At 42.9% G+C, this 15,000-nt stretch overlaps 1 protein-coding gene across 3 annotated transcripts in view; it reads right to left on the bottom strand.

Annotated features, from left to right (window-relative positions):
- LOC137632668 (jouberin-like) overlaps positions 1–15,000 on the bottom strand; it is a 110,309-nt gene that overhangs the window by 37,140 nt on the left and 58,169 nt on the right. For 2 of the 3 annotated variants that reach the window (XM_068364747.1, XM_068364749.1), the window contains 2 exons: positions 6,158–6,243; positions 2,012–2,151 (listed from right to left, as the gene is read on the bottom strand). In XM_068364747.1, coding sequence (XP_068220848.1) covers positions 2,012–2,151; positions 6,158–6,243 — 226 coding nt within the window. The remainder of the gene's footprint in view (positions 1–2,011; positions 2,152–6,157; positions 6,244–15,000) is intronic. The other variant, XM_068364748.1, reaches the window with a different exon arrangement.

The raw sequence follows: 15,000 nt of genomic DNA, 5'->3' as shown, positions 1-15,000 counted from the left end.
GAGAGATGTATCGGACACCGAGCCAGAATTTTGTACCGTTCCAAAAAGTACAGTACTAACCTAATAATCATGTGATGTGTGACTACCCACTCATACACTGCTTATGTTCTATTTGCCGAACAATACTCGAGGATGAAGTGTGACCACGTGTATGTGCATTTATAAAGCAATTTTGTGCTTTATTGTTATTTTTAGTGTAGTGATTACAGTACTGTACATGTACTTTAGTATTTTATAATGACAATGACCCCCAAGATGATAAAGGGAGGTGGTAAAAAGGAGATGAGTACCATGGAGCTGAAAAATAAATTATCAAGAAGCATGAACAAGGTGTACAAGTGGCCAACAAATGGGCGTTATAAATGGGATACTGACCGTAATAAAACAACTACCTCATGTTTTAGCTGATAATGTGAAGTTGCATCTCGTTTAGATAAACGAGAAGCCGTTAGCCGGTGATATTATTACCATAAATTTTATTTGTGAAAAGGCAAAGCCCTTGTATGCTGACCTTGTGAAAAAAGTACAGGTATGTTTGCAAAACAAGAAGAAACAACATTCAAGGGGAGCCTGGGATGATTCGAGAATTATAAGAGGTGAACATGCATCTACAGCGTTGCGCAATACGGTGAGACCTGGAAGCTCCATTGTCAGGGCAGCAAAGCCATCCTTTGGAAATATTAAAAGGGTCATGGATTCTGAGCATTATGTACCACAGGAAATTTTTAATTAAGATGAAACTGGGCTGTTTTGGAAAAACATGCTGAAGAAGACCTACACTATAACATAAGAGAAGACAATTCCTGGTCAAAAGCCCATGAAAGACTGTCTAACACTCCTGTTCTGTGTTAATTCCGGAAGGAATTGCAAAATAAAACCACTCCTGGTGTATCACTCAGAGAATCCATGAGCCTTTAAGAAGTGCAAAGTGCAGAAGAATCATTTGAACGTCATGTGGAAATCCAAAAAGCAAGGTTAGGGTGACTCACATCTTATTCAGTAAGTGGATAAACGATGATTTCAGTCCTGAAGACAAGAGACACCTGTTGAAGAAGGGCCTCCCATCCAAACCAATGGACAGTATTTCTGTTCATCCTCCAGGCCTTGAAGACAACCTATAGGAAGAGTTCAAGTTCATAAAGGCCAAGTTCCTTCCTCCCAACACCAATGTTCCAGCGACGCTTCGAGGTCGCTGAAGGATTCAACCTCATCCTTCGAGAGTTTTGGAAAGATCATTTCCACGATGTCAATTGCCTCAAAATAATCAATAAAGAGCCTGGGAAGGAGTCACCATTAATTTTACCTGGAAGAAAAAACTGTGACCTTACTCTATTCCTTTACGTGATTTTGAGGGGTCTGAACCTGAACCCCGAGAGGAGGAAGTTGATGATCAAATTGTGTCTTTGAGGAAGACAATGGGGTAAGAGGTGGACCAGGATGACATTGATAAGCTTCTCTCAACTCCCCCACAGTTGGCATATATTATAGACCTGCATCTTCCTTTCTTACAGTCAATGTGATCTTTGTAACTATTTTATCTAGTTCAGTTTTATTGGCATCTTTACATTCATCATACATACATACATATACCAAGGCACTTCCCCCAATTTTGGGGGGGTAGCCGACATCAAACAAATTAAAAAAAAAGGGACCTTTCCTCTCTACGCTCCTCCCAGCCTGACAAGGGACTAACTTTATAAAATGTTCTGATTATCCAACTGTATTTGGTTCCCAAAATTTAACTTTTATATTGTGGCTTCTGAATTCCTCTAATGTTTCAATCTCAATTTTACTTATGTCACCCCTTAATTAATATTTGTACACATGAATATTCTAATTTTTGAGAGCTTGTCAGTAAAGTTAGTAGACTATACATTTTTCTCAAGAGAATATAATAACAAGGAATTGTAAAGACAAGATTAAAATATAATCTGAAGTACTTAAGTAAAATACAATTCGATATACAATTTCTATGATATATCTACGAGATTACTACTAAAAAATGACTTACCGATTTTTCTTCATGTCGTATGGCTGTGTCATAATTGGCATTATATAATCAACATTGCTACTTTCATAATATGAAGTAACCTTTCGATCCTTACTAGATTTCTGAAGCCATTTACCAGAATCAGCATTACATATATGCACCTGAAAAAATAATATTCACATCAAATTCACTAACCTTATAGATTCTTAATTTCACATAATTTTCTGAAGTCTGGAAGACAAAAGAGGCATCATAGGTAAGAGAAACTGACTACATTCAAGTACATCACTAACTTTAGCCATTGGGTGTCTTACACTTGTGAACATCAGTGAGACTGTCCAAAGCGTTACTACGGCATATAGGATAACACATGTACAAATTTATTTTTACATATTAATAGTTCAATCTTTTAAATTTTTTCAAAAACAGAACTTTCAAAATAAAATATATCTCAATACTTACTCAACATTCATTTCAGGAAAGGCATGAGGTATGTCTACCTGATGCACACTGGGGGTACAGTGCTGTACTTTCCCTGGCTTTGAAAAACTAAAACTAAATGTGAAGGGCCTCAAAAATTATCTAAGGACAAGTACAGGAAATTTGAGATGGAGAGGGAGAAATGAAAGTTCATACCATGAACATTAGACGGTAAATCATCAACATTAAAAGAGCAAGCAGTAACACTGACTGAAATACAGTCACTATCTAGGCTACCATTTTATGAAGGGAAAGCATCACTCTTAATATTCTTCACTTTTTTAATCTTGCTCCATCTGAGCCTGATTTCTTCAAAATATAATACTGTCAAATACTTCAGGAGTAATGAAAGCCTTTCAAAGACAAGGAATAGATGAATCTTGTGTTAGAACACTTAAAGATATCTATATAAGAACTACTATACAGCAACCCTAGAACTATTTAAAGATAGTGAGTAAATTCTGATTGAGAAAGGAGTTAGACAGGGAGACACTAATTTCTCCTAAATTATTCACAGCATGCCTAGAGGGCTTTTTCAAAAATTTAGATTGGGAAGATGTAGGAATTAACACTAATGGGGAATACCTTAACAACTTGAGATTTTCAGATGACATAATTCTATTTAGTGATTCATAGGAGGAATAGCAAGAGATGATAGAAGATTTGAATAGAAAAAGCAGAAATGTAAGACTGAAATTGAATATGAGTAATACTGATAATGTTCAATGAAAATACAGACAATAAATATCGGTTATGGACGAAACTCTTGAGACTGTTAATGAATAAACCTAAGTGTTTCCTAAAAAAAAATTATGAAAATTAAAATGCCACTTTCTCTAAAAAGAAAAGTATTTAATCAAATGGTCCTACCATTATTAACTTATGCATCAGAAACTTGGAACCTCACTAAAGCCTTAGAACATAAGCTAGTTACAAATCAAAAGCTATGGAAAGAATAATGATGGGAATAATACTGAGAGACAGAAGGAGAACAACATGGATACGAGAGTAAACTAAAGTACTATTGAGGAGATTTAACTGTAAGAAAAAGAATGGACAGGGGCAGGATATATAAAAAGAACGACAGATAATAGATGGACAAGAAGATTAAGAGAATGGGTCCCTAGAAATTGCAAACAAAGCAGGGTGCGGAAATTTGAGAAAACGCAGTCTTTAGTTTTATCCATGAAACCATGCACAATTTGTCTTTGGGAGCTTGCACTATTTGTTTCAACATGTATTGTGTGATCCACAAGTAAGATTTAAGTAGTACAGAAGTGGTAAAAATTTCTGTTTGTTTGAAAATTTTTACCTTGTACATAAGCTTGTTGTAAAACCATCCTTTGAAACTTGAGTTTGCCTTTGAAATGTAACTTTATCATCATTGATCATGAAACCAAAATTATTATTCTTCCTTTTTGATAAATTAAAATACTGTAATAATTTTGTAAAGGTAATTTGAATTCATGAAGAGACAAGATCATTTTGTAACTATTAATTCTACTGCTTCGATGTAACTTATTTACCATGAGTAGTTTCTAATGTCCTCATTTTTCTCACAGGCAGGCGGCATCTGACACAGCTACAAATAAGACTTCTGTTTTTACAAAAACGTACTCAGTTTCATCTCCAAGATCTTGTTAGCTGTAGGAATCACATTTGTAATACATTCTATATTGACCTGAGATTTCAATACCTCGTCAGTGTCCTTTGATATAACTGGTTTGTTAGAAAGTTTCAACAGATTATTTAATATTTACATTGTATTCAGTGAAACACTTGGTTTTCAGTTTAAAGTTTTTCAATAACCATTTAAGCTGATAGCTACCTTGTTCATTAAGACTAGTGGATAAACTATATGATATATTTTTGTTGTAGTATGGAATTTTAATTATATTTTAATAGTAATTTTTTAAAATAATATTTCATTTCAACCTGTTAAGACCTAAAATTTGCACTAAAAATCAAACTACAGTGGTCTTCACATGATTGTTTTTCTAGGCTCAGAGGAGCCTAGGGTGTTGGTTTAGTACGAGTGGGAATAAGACATTGGTTCTAAACTTACGCTTACCTAAGCAACCCTGACAGTTCATTGGTATCATCTAGGCTAGAGATTCGTAAGCTAGTGTAACCTAACCTAACGTGTTTGTTTAGTCTACGGACTGGATAACCTAAACTTATCAGCCCAATATCACTTATTGGATGAAACTTTAGTCCTATGTTGTTCTGTAGCTACCAGTCAAAGAATGATTGTAGACTTATTCAATACAGGTGATAACAAGCACCACTGGAATCAGTTATTTTAATTCATTTCATCACACAGGGGAAGGAAGAGAAGATGATGGATTGATGAGCTAAGAAAATTTGTTGGTATACTGTCATACAAAGACCATAAACATACTCATGTGGAAGGACATGTTTTAAAGGTTTCAAACGCCACTCATGAATGACAGAGGCAAGGGACAGTGACATTGTCCTAGCAAGCAGGACAATGCCCTAGAGACTGACCATATATTATATGATCAGCGACCAAGCTCCCTCTCCACCCATGCTAGGACCATGAAGGGCCAGGCAATGGCTGCTGATGACTCAGCAGATAAGACCTGTAGGCTCCCCCAAACCCCCCAACCTTAGCTCACAAGGATGGTAAGGTTGCAGACACTAATGGCACTAACGAGTCAGAGCGGGACTCGAACCACCCCTGGCAAACACCCGGCAGAGACGTTACCAATCAGGACATTTGTCCTTCAGTGGACTAGTAACAGCTGATAATGATGACGATGAATTTTATTCAATCTTGGAGATCGCTACACTCATCCCATCTATTTGCCGTATCCAGTCTTTGCCCCAAATTCAAGTAATTTTTAGCATGAGGCTCCCAAACCCGTCACATAAGCAAGATGAACGCACAACCCATATGCGCAAGATATGTTCACAATTTTCGTGAGAATTACTGTACTGGTAAGATTAGCGCTAGAAACAGAATAATTACTGTAATAACAGAGGCGCTATTAGTGAAAAATTCAGCTGCCCTATATGTGTAAAATCAAAGGCTCTACCAGCGTAATAAAGAAGCGAGAGACTTGCTGGTGTCTGCTGGCGTCAGTAGCGAGAATTATTTCTTTAACCCCAAAAAAGGGATTTTAACGAAGGAAAAATCTATTTCTGGGGAGAGACCTGTGGCGCCTGGTGAAAAGAGCCCACCACAAAAAAATTTCACACTAACAAAGTCCAAAAACAAGGATGTTGTTCAGATGGCGCTCGCGTCGTGGCGTGGGTGGTGTGGCGCTGGTGGTTGGCTAGGGCCTTTGTATCGGCCCATCCCTTTGACGAAGGAGTTAACTAAATGGAAGACAACCTGTGAATAGTGGATTTCATGCCCCTTTCCTTTATACACGACACCCAAAAGGTGCTCGCGCGAGGGTTGTAACCTCAGCATTCCATGCTTTTATCTTTCTCTGGTATAATTGGAAGGTTTTATCAGAAAAGGTATATAAGAAGGACTCTTTTCACCGGCCGCCACAGGTCAACCCAGAAAAGGTTTACTGTATTCTCAAACAAGTTTAATTCTTATCTCTCCAAAAAACCTATCAGGTGCCCATTACAAAATCAATTTGGTAAAATGTTTGCAAAAATTCACAAATATCTTCCAGCAAAATCATACTATAAATATAACCTCTCACATACCTGAACAACAGGATGAGGAAAAACCACAGGAGAAGCTCCAAGGCGATCACACCCATGCAACGTGATTCCTAAAGCTGCACCTGTTTCTGAGTAAAAATAGTTTGAATAGTTATGTCGAATCCTTAAATTTCCTTATTTATAACAACTACTATACCCATAAAATATTTATGCACTTTGAGCTTTGAAAAAAAGAAAAAAAAAACATTAAACAAGGAAATAACTTAGGAGATTGTCTTTACACTTTTCTAATATAAATCTTCACTGGGCGTCACAGATCGACCCAGAAATATACTTTTTAGGGAAAAACATCACAAATAAGTCATTTGTATTTTTCCTAGCTATACAAACTTGAGACCTTTAATAGGAAACTGATTCAAGCGCAGCTGGAACTTGGCAGTTATTACTTATAACGAGGTGCTGGCAGTAGCCAGTAATTACCGGACGGTAGCGGCGAAGCCCTGGCTCTCTTGTCGGCATACTGAACAATCACTTTAACTGTGTCTGGTACTTTCCAGGAAGATGAAGGCGGAAAGTTGAGTTAAAGAACTCGTGTTGGTATAGTTAGGAAAAATTCAAATTACTTTTATAATTTATTTCTACACAATTACAAACCTTCGTCCTTTAATAGGAGACTTTTCCTTAAGTGGGAGGAAGTCCTTATTACCAAAGTGGCTGGCTAAAATCCTGGAATAACTAATCTCGGACCGAGTAAGGTGTGAAGAATAGCATCCTATACACCTGGCGAATCAGGGTAGAAAGTACCTACAGATTCATGGCCCAGGCAACCACAGCTGTTCCAAAAGAAAATCTCCTTTTCTTAGACTAGTAAGTCTATCAATAAGACATAAACGAGTTTATGGGTTTGTCTGTAAATATCTGACCTCCCCCTCGTAAGGCGGATGTGGAATGAACACTTCTATTTAATAATAAAGTAATAGAGGTTTACCTATATCTATGTCTGTCCATCTTTATAGGATTCCAACAGCTATACCCCAAGAGAGGGGAAGAAGAGAAGAAAGGGACCAGACACTCACTCTAAACCTAAAATTACATTGTAACTGTTATCTTAGACATGATACTTACACTTCTGTAAAGCAGCTAGGGTCACTACACCCATTGTTGTGCAGCAATCACAGGTCCAAGTGCAAATGTATCTAGAGACTTGTGACTGCATTCCCGAAAATAAAGCGCAGTAAAGGGAGTCGGACGCTTTCCAACTCCAGCATCTAAAGCTTGAACCACCGAGAGATTCTTCTTAAAGGCTAGAGTAGCACCAACTCAACTGATGTCATAGGTAAGGGTTTGCTCCCCAGTCTTATTCAAACAATTCTGTAAACATGAGGTTTGAGACTTGGGACTCAAGGCTAGTATCAGAGAAAGGTTCTCCTCCCAGTTTACTGTAGTACCTGATTTAACTCTATATATGATTAAGCAATAATCTTCTTGTGAGAGCCTAATGGCCTGTTTCAGTATTTGTTTAGGTGACATCGTAATGACCCCATTCTCAATCCGACATGAGGCAAAAAGTTATCTCTCGAAGCATCAGACCTAAAGACACTATTTTGTGAGCTATTGCTGGATGAGCCCTAGAATGATTAAGAGCCACATCTTTAATATTAAAAGGGGAATTATTTATGCTAAAAGAGCGAATAGTTACATCAACCAAAATAGAATCATTTGCTAAACTACCAACAGACAAATGGGAAGCATTACTCTTAGCTCTCTCTTCACCATTTTTGTTTTGATTTTTCATTTTGCTCAGGCTAACTATATTTTTATTAAATCTAATGCAATTTGATCTAAGAAATCCCTACATTCATGGAATCTATCCTTTAATTATAAACTCTGCCTCAACAGGCAAAGCATATCTTACGCTGTCAAACTTGAGACTTCTACATACGAGTCTTACCAGAGCCTAAACAAAATCTTTTTTTCTGAGTTTATTACTAAAACTCAAAATCCGGGTGTGCTGTACCTTAGGTTCGGCCCAATCAGCAATCTATAATAAATAGCTCTATCTTCTTTAGGGAGGAGCGTAGAGAGGAAAGGTCCCATTTTTTTTATTTGTTTGATGTTGGCTACCCCCACACCCCCAAATTGGGGGAAGTTTGTTGGTATATAGAGAGATCTTCTTTGGGTAAGATTTCTTCAAGCTTAAGTAAACTGTAAGAACATTAGGAGAAAAAAAACATTTCTGAATACATATCTTGTACTATAGTTAAAAAATGTTATTTTCATTAGTAAAATAAATTTTTGAATATACTTACCCGATGATCATGTAGCTGTCAACTCCGTTGCCCGACAGAAATCTACGGTCGGGATACGCCAGCGATCGCTATACAGGTGGGGGTGTACTCACCAGCGCCATCTGTGGTCAGGTACTCAAGTACTTCTTGTCAACAAGACCTCAATTTTCTCCTCGGTCCACTGGTTCTCTATGGGGAGGAAGGGCGGGTCCTTTAAATCATGATCATCGGGTAAGTATATTCAAAAATTTATTTTACTAATGAAAATAACATTTTTCAATATTAATCTTACCCGATGATCATGTAGCTGATTCACACCCAGGGTGGTGGGTGGAGACCAGTATACATGTTAACAAAGAAGCTAAGTATCCCGTATTTCATTTTTATAAGTTATTCAAAATAACAATATAAAATAAATAAGTACCTGGTAAGGAAGTCGACTTGAACCATTACTCTGCCTTTAATAAGTACGTCTTCCTTACTGAGCGTAGCGGTCCTCTTAGGATGCTGAACGACTCTTAGGTGCTGAAGTATAAAGGGCTGCAACCCATACTAAAGGACCTCATCACAACCTCTAACCTAGGCGCTTCTCAAGAAAGAATTGACCACCCGCCAAATCAACCAGGATGCGGAAGGCTTCTTAGCCGACCGTACAACCCAAAAACAACAATAAAAGTATTCAAGAGAAAGGTTAAAAAGGTTATGGGATTATGGGAATGTAGTGGCTGAGCCCTCACCTACTACTGCACTCGCTGCTACGAATGGTCCCAGGGTGTAGCAGTTCTCGTAAAGAGACTGGACATCTTTGAGATAGAATGATGCGAACACTGACTTGCTTCTCCAATAGGTTGCATCCATAACACTCTGCAGAGAACGGTTCTGTTTGAAGGCCACTGAAGTAGCCACAGCTCTCACTTCATGTGTCCTTACCTTCAGCAAAGCAAGGTCTTCTTCCTTCATATGAGAATGAGCTTCTCTAATCAGAAGCCTGATGTAGTAAGAAACTGCGTTCTTAGACATTGGTAGCGAAGGCTTCTTAACAGCACACCATAAGGCTTCTGATTGTCCTCGTAAGGGTTTAGACCTTTTTAGATAGTACCTAAGAGCTCTGACTGGGCAAAGTACTCTCTCCAGCTCGTTACCCACCAAGTTGGACAGGCTAGGGATCTCGAACGATTTAGGCCAAGGACGTGAAGGAAGCTCGTTTTTAGCCAAAAAACCGAGCTGCAAGGAACATGTAGCCGTTTCCGATGTGAAACCTATGTTCCTGCTGAAGGCGTGGATCTCACTTACTCTTTTAGCTGTTGCTAGGCAAACGAGGAAAAGAGTTTTTAATGTGAGGTCCTTGAAAGAGGCTGATTGGAGCGGTTCAAATCTAGATGACATCAGGAACCTTAGGACCACGTCTAGATTCCAGCCTGGAGTGGATAACCGACGTACCTTAAAGGTCTCAAAAGACCTAAGGATGTCCTGTAGATCTTTGTTGGAGGAAAGATCCAAGCCTCTGTGGCGGAAAACCGCTGCCAACATACTTCTGTAACCCTTGATCGTAGGAGCTGATAGGGATCTAACGTTCCTTAGATGTAACAGGAAGTCAGCAATCTGGGTTACAGTGGTACTGGTTGAGGAAACTGCGTTGGCCTCGCACCAGCTTCGGAAGACTTCCCATTTAGATTGGTAGACTCTGAGAGTGGATGTCCTCCTTGCTCTGGCAATCGCTCTGGCTGCCTCCTTCGAAAAGCCTCTAGCTCTTGAGAGTCTTTCGATAGTCTGAAGGCAGTCAGACGAAGAGCGTGGAGGCTTGGGTGTACCTTCTTTACGTGAGGTTGACGCAGAAGGTCCACTCTTAGAGGGAGAGTCCTGGGAACGTCGACCAGCCATTACAGTACCTCTGTGAACCACTCTCTCGCGGGCCAGAGGGGAGCAACCAACGTCAGCCGTGTCCCTTTGTGAGAGGCGAATTTCTGAAGTACCCTGTTGACAATCTTGAACGGCGGGAATGCATACAGGTCGAGATGGGACCAATCCAGCAGAAAGGCATCCACGTGAACTGCTGCCGGGTCTGGAATCGGAGAACAATACAATGGGAGCCTCTTGGTCATCGAGGTAGCGAACAGATCTATGGTTGGCTGACCCCACAGGGCCCAAAGTCTGCTGCAAACATTCTTGTGAAGGGTCCACTCTGTGGGGATGACCTGACCCTTCCGGCTGAGGCGATCTGCCATGACATTCATATCGCCCTGAATGAACCTCGTTACCAGCGTGAGCCTTCGATCTTTTGACCAAATGAGGAGGTCCCTTGCGATCTCGAACAACTTCCTCGAATGAGTCCCCCCCTGCTTGGAGATGTAAGCCAAGGCTGTGGTGTTGTCGGAGTTCACCTCCACCACCTTGTTTAGCTGGAGGGACTTGAAGTTCATTAAGGCCAGATGAACCACCAACAACTCCTTGCAATTGATGTGAAGTGTCCTTTGCTCCTGATTCCATGTTCCCGAGCATTCCTGTCCGTCCAATGTCGCACCCCAGCCCGAGTCTGATGCGTCCGAGAAGAGACGGTGGTCGGGGGTCTGAACAGCCAACGAAAGACCTTCCTTGAGAAGAAGGCTGTTCTTCCACCACATTAGAGTAGACCTCATCTCTTTGGAAACAGGAATTGAGACCGTCTCTAGCGTCATGTCCTTGATCCAGTGAGCAGCCAGATGATACTGAAGGGGGCGGAGGTGGAGTCTCCCTAACTCGATGAACAGGGCCAGCGATGAAAGTGTCCCTGTTAGACTCATCCACTGCCTTACTGAGCATCGGGTCCTTCTCAGCATGCTCAGGATGCACTCTAGGGCTTGGTTGATCCTTGGGGCCGACGGAAAAGCCCGAAAAGCTCGACTCTGAATCTCCATACCCAGGTAAACAATGGTCTGGGATGGGACGAGCTGGGACTTCTCTAAATTGACCAGGAGGCCCAGTTCCTTGGTCAGATCCATAGTCCATCTGAGATTCTCCAGACAGCGACGACTTGTGGGAGCTCTTAAAAGCCAGTCGTCTAAATAGAGGGAGGCTCTGATGTCTGCCAAGTGAAGGAATTTCGCAATATTCCTCATCAGTCGCGTAAACACAAGAGGAGCCGTGCTTAGGCCAAAGCACAGGGCTTGGAACTGGTACACAACCTTTCCAAAGACGAATCTCAGGAAAGGTTGGGAGTCTGGATGGATGGGGACGTGAAAGTATGCGTCTTTCAGGTCTAACGAGACCATCCAGTCCTCCTGCCTGACCGCTGCTAGGACCGACTTCGTCGTCTCCATCGTGAACGTCTGCTTGGTGACAAAAGCATTGAGCGCACTGACGTCCAGCACCGGTCTCCAACCTCCTGTCTTCTTGGCTACCAGGAAGAGACGGTTGTAAAAGCCCGGGGATTGATGGTCCCGGACTATGACCACTGCCTCCTTTTGTAGCAAGAGCGACACCTCTTGTTGCAACGCTAGCCTCTTGTCCTTCTCCTTGTAGTTGGGAGAGAGGTTGATGGGAGATGTAGTGAGAGGGGGATTGAGGCAGAACGGAATTCTGTATCCCTCCCTCAGCCACTTCACAGACTGAGCGTCTGCACCTCTGCTCTCCCAAGCTTGCCAGAAGGTCTTGAGTCTGGCTCCTACAGCTGTCTGGAGAGGAAGGCAGTCAAAACTTGCCTCTTGCGGACTTGGAACCCTTCTTGGACTTGCCACGGTGACTGTCTGCACGGGTACCTCCTCTGCTGGAGGTTCTGCCACGAAAGGGCGGGATGAACCTGGAAGCAGGTGTATCAACTGCTAAGGGGCGGTAGGGTCTAGGCACGGAAGGTAAGGTTTTAGCCTTACGTGCAGAAGAAGCCATGAGGTCATGCGTATCCTTCTGGATAAGAGAGGCAGCCATCCCCTTAATTAGCTCCTCCGGAAACAGACACTTGGAAAGAGGAGCAAACAGCAACTCTGACTTCTGGCAAGGGGTGATACCAGCAGATAAGAAGGAGCACAGATGTTCTCTTTTCTTGAGGATCCCTGATACATAAGAAGCCGCAAGCTCGCCAGACCCATCCCGTATTGCCTTGTCCATGCTGGACATGATCAGCATGGCCGAGTCCTTGTCAGAAGGGGCAGTCTTCCTGCTTAAGGCTCCCAAACACCAATCGAGGAAGTTGAATATCTCGAAGGCACGAAAGACTCCCTTCAACATGTGATCAAGATCTGAAAAGGACCAGCAGATCTTCGAACGTCTCATAGCCGACCTGCGGGGAGAGTCAACCAGACTTGAGAAGTCGGCCTGGGCAGAGGCAGGAACCCCCAAGCCAGGTTCCTCTCCCGTGGCATACCAGACGCTCGACTTAGAAGCCAGCTTGGGAGGAGGAAACACAAAAGAGGTCCTTCCCAGTTGCTTCTTGGAATGCAACCAATCCCCCATAACCCTCAAAGCTCTCCTTGATGATCTGGCGAGAACAAGCTTGGTGAAGGCAGGCGCAGTAGACTGCATGCCCAGAGCAAACTCCGAGGGAGGAGAACGAGGGGTTGCAGACACAAAGTGTTCAGGGTACAACTCTCTGAACAAAGCAAGGACTTTGCGAAAGTCTAAGGAGGGTGGCGAAGACTTGTGTCCTTCAACATCAGAGTGAGGATCATCCAGATGAGCAGCTTCATCCTCCGAAACCTCCTCACCCGACAGTTGAGTTGTAAGTGGCAAAGGCAGAGCAGCAAGCTGAACGGCTGAATCCTGCAGAACGGGTGCATGCGTACCTGCGGATCCATCATCATGCCTCTGCTGGACAGACTGTGAGCTGGCAACAACAAAAGCAGAGGGCCGGTGTGTGGGAGGGTCTGCGGCGGGCTGAGGAGCATGCGGTGTGGTATGCAGAGCATGCAGTAAGGCATGCGGCTCATGCTGCATGGGATGCTGCTCATGCTGCATGGTATGCGGCTCATGCTGCATGGGATGCGGCTCATGCTGCATGGGATGCGGCTCATGCTGCATGGTATGAGGCTCATGCTGCATGGTATGCGGCTCATGCTGCATGGTATGCGGAGCATGCTGTAAGGTCTGCAGAGCATGCTGCATGGGTTGAGGAGAATGCCGCATAGTGCTGGAACCCGGCAACTCCCGATGCGGCAGCTCACGCATGTAAGCAGAAGGTGCAGCAAGAACATGCGTCTGGCAGTGAGGACTGCGCATCGGTGGAGGAGCTCTCACAGGAGGAGGGGTGTTAACCTTCTCCGCATGATACTCCTGCATAAAAGCCGCAAGCTGAGACTGCATAGTCTGCAGCATGGACCACTTAGGGTGTACTGTGGTTGGAGCAGAGGCCTGTTGAGGGACCACTCTACCTCTCTTGGGAGGTGTGCAGTCATCAGATGACTGCGGCGAGTCCGAACTGACCCAGTGGCTACACCTGGGCCGTTGGACTAGCTCGGAAGGGACCTTACGTTTGAGCGGTCGTGAGACCTGGGTCCACCGTTTCCTCCTGGAAACCTCTTCCACAGACGAGGAATGTAAGGGCTCATTCGTCTGGGAGTGGAAGGGACGATCCTTAGCAGATACGTCCGCAACCACTGAGGATACATCCGTGCGCCGATCAAGGCCTGCCGAACCCTTTGGTCCTTCGACATTGCTTCTCCCCTGGGCTTGGGAGCTTGCAAGAGGTCCCGGACTGGGAGGACGACTGGCACGCACAGATGTATCCTCATGCGCAACACTGACACTGACACTATGCACAGCACTAGCACTAACAATTCCCACTGCACTCTTCGCTTTCAGCTCTCTGACATCTGCCAAGAGCTGATTGCGGTCACTAACCAACGACTCCACCTTATCACCGAGAGCCTGAATGGCACGCAACATATCAGCCATTACAGGCTGAGCACTCGTAGCAGGTTCGGGGGTCACCACCACAGGGGAAGGAAAAGGTTGAGGGGCATGGGGAGAGGAAATATCCACAGAGCGAGAAGAACTCCTCCTATCTCTCTCCTTCTCTAACCTACGTGTATATCTGAGGAATTCATTAAAATCGAATTCCGAAAGCCCAGCACATTCCCCACATCGATCTTCCAATTGACAGGATTTTCCCCTACAATTGGAACATACGGTGTGAGGATCAACAGAGGCCTTCGGAAGACGCCTATTACAAGTCCTAACACTACATCGCCTGTATTTAGGAACTTGGGAATGGTCAGACATCTTGAATTTCAGAAGTAGTCAAGGGGGAATTCCAAAGAAAGCAAAGATCGTTAACCAATTAATCAAATTAATTCCAAAAGCTTGCTAAGCTAAGGATAAAGCTTCCTGTACAGCGAAGGCTAAATTTCAGAGCAAATACTTCACCAAATCGTGAACAAAAGACTCCAAAATCAACAGCGTATCCATGTAGGTCTTGCCGGCGGCACGACAGAGGAAAAATTGAGGTCTTGTTGACAAGAAGTACTTGAGTACCTGACCACAGATGGCGCTGGTGAGTACACCCCCACCTGTATAGCGATCGCTGGCGTATCCCGACCGTAGATTTCTGTCGGGCAACGGAGTTGACAGCTACATGATCATCGGGTAAGATTAATATTGAAAACTTAAATATAATTAGACTACCATAAA

This window comes from Palaemon carinicauda, chromosome 41 (assembly GCF_036898095.1).
Source record: "Palaemon carinicauda isolate YSFRI2023 chromosome 41, ASM3689809v2, whole genome shotgun sequence".
NCBI lineage: Eukaryota > Metazoa > Arthropoda > Malacostraca > Decapoda > Palaemonidae > Palaemon > Palaemon carinicauda.
This window is presented reverse-complemented; position numbering and strand designations above follow the sequence as displayed.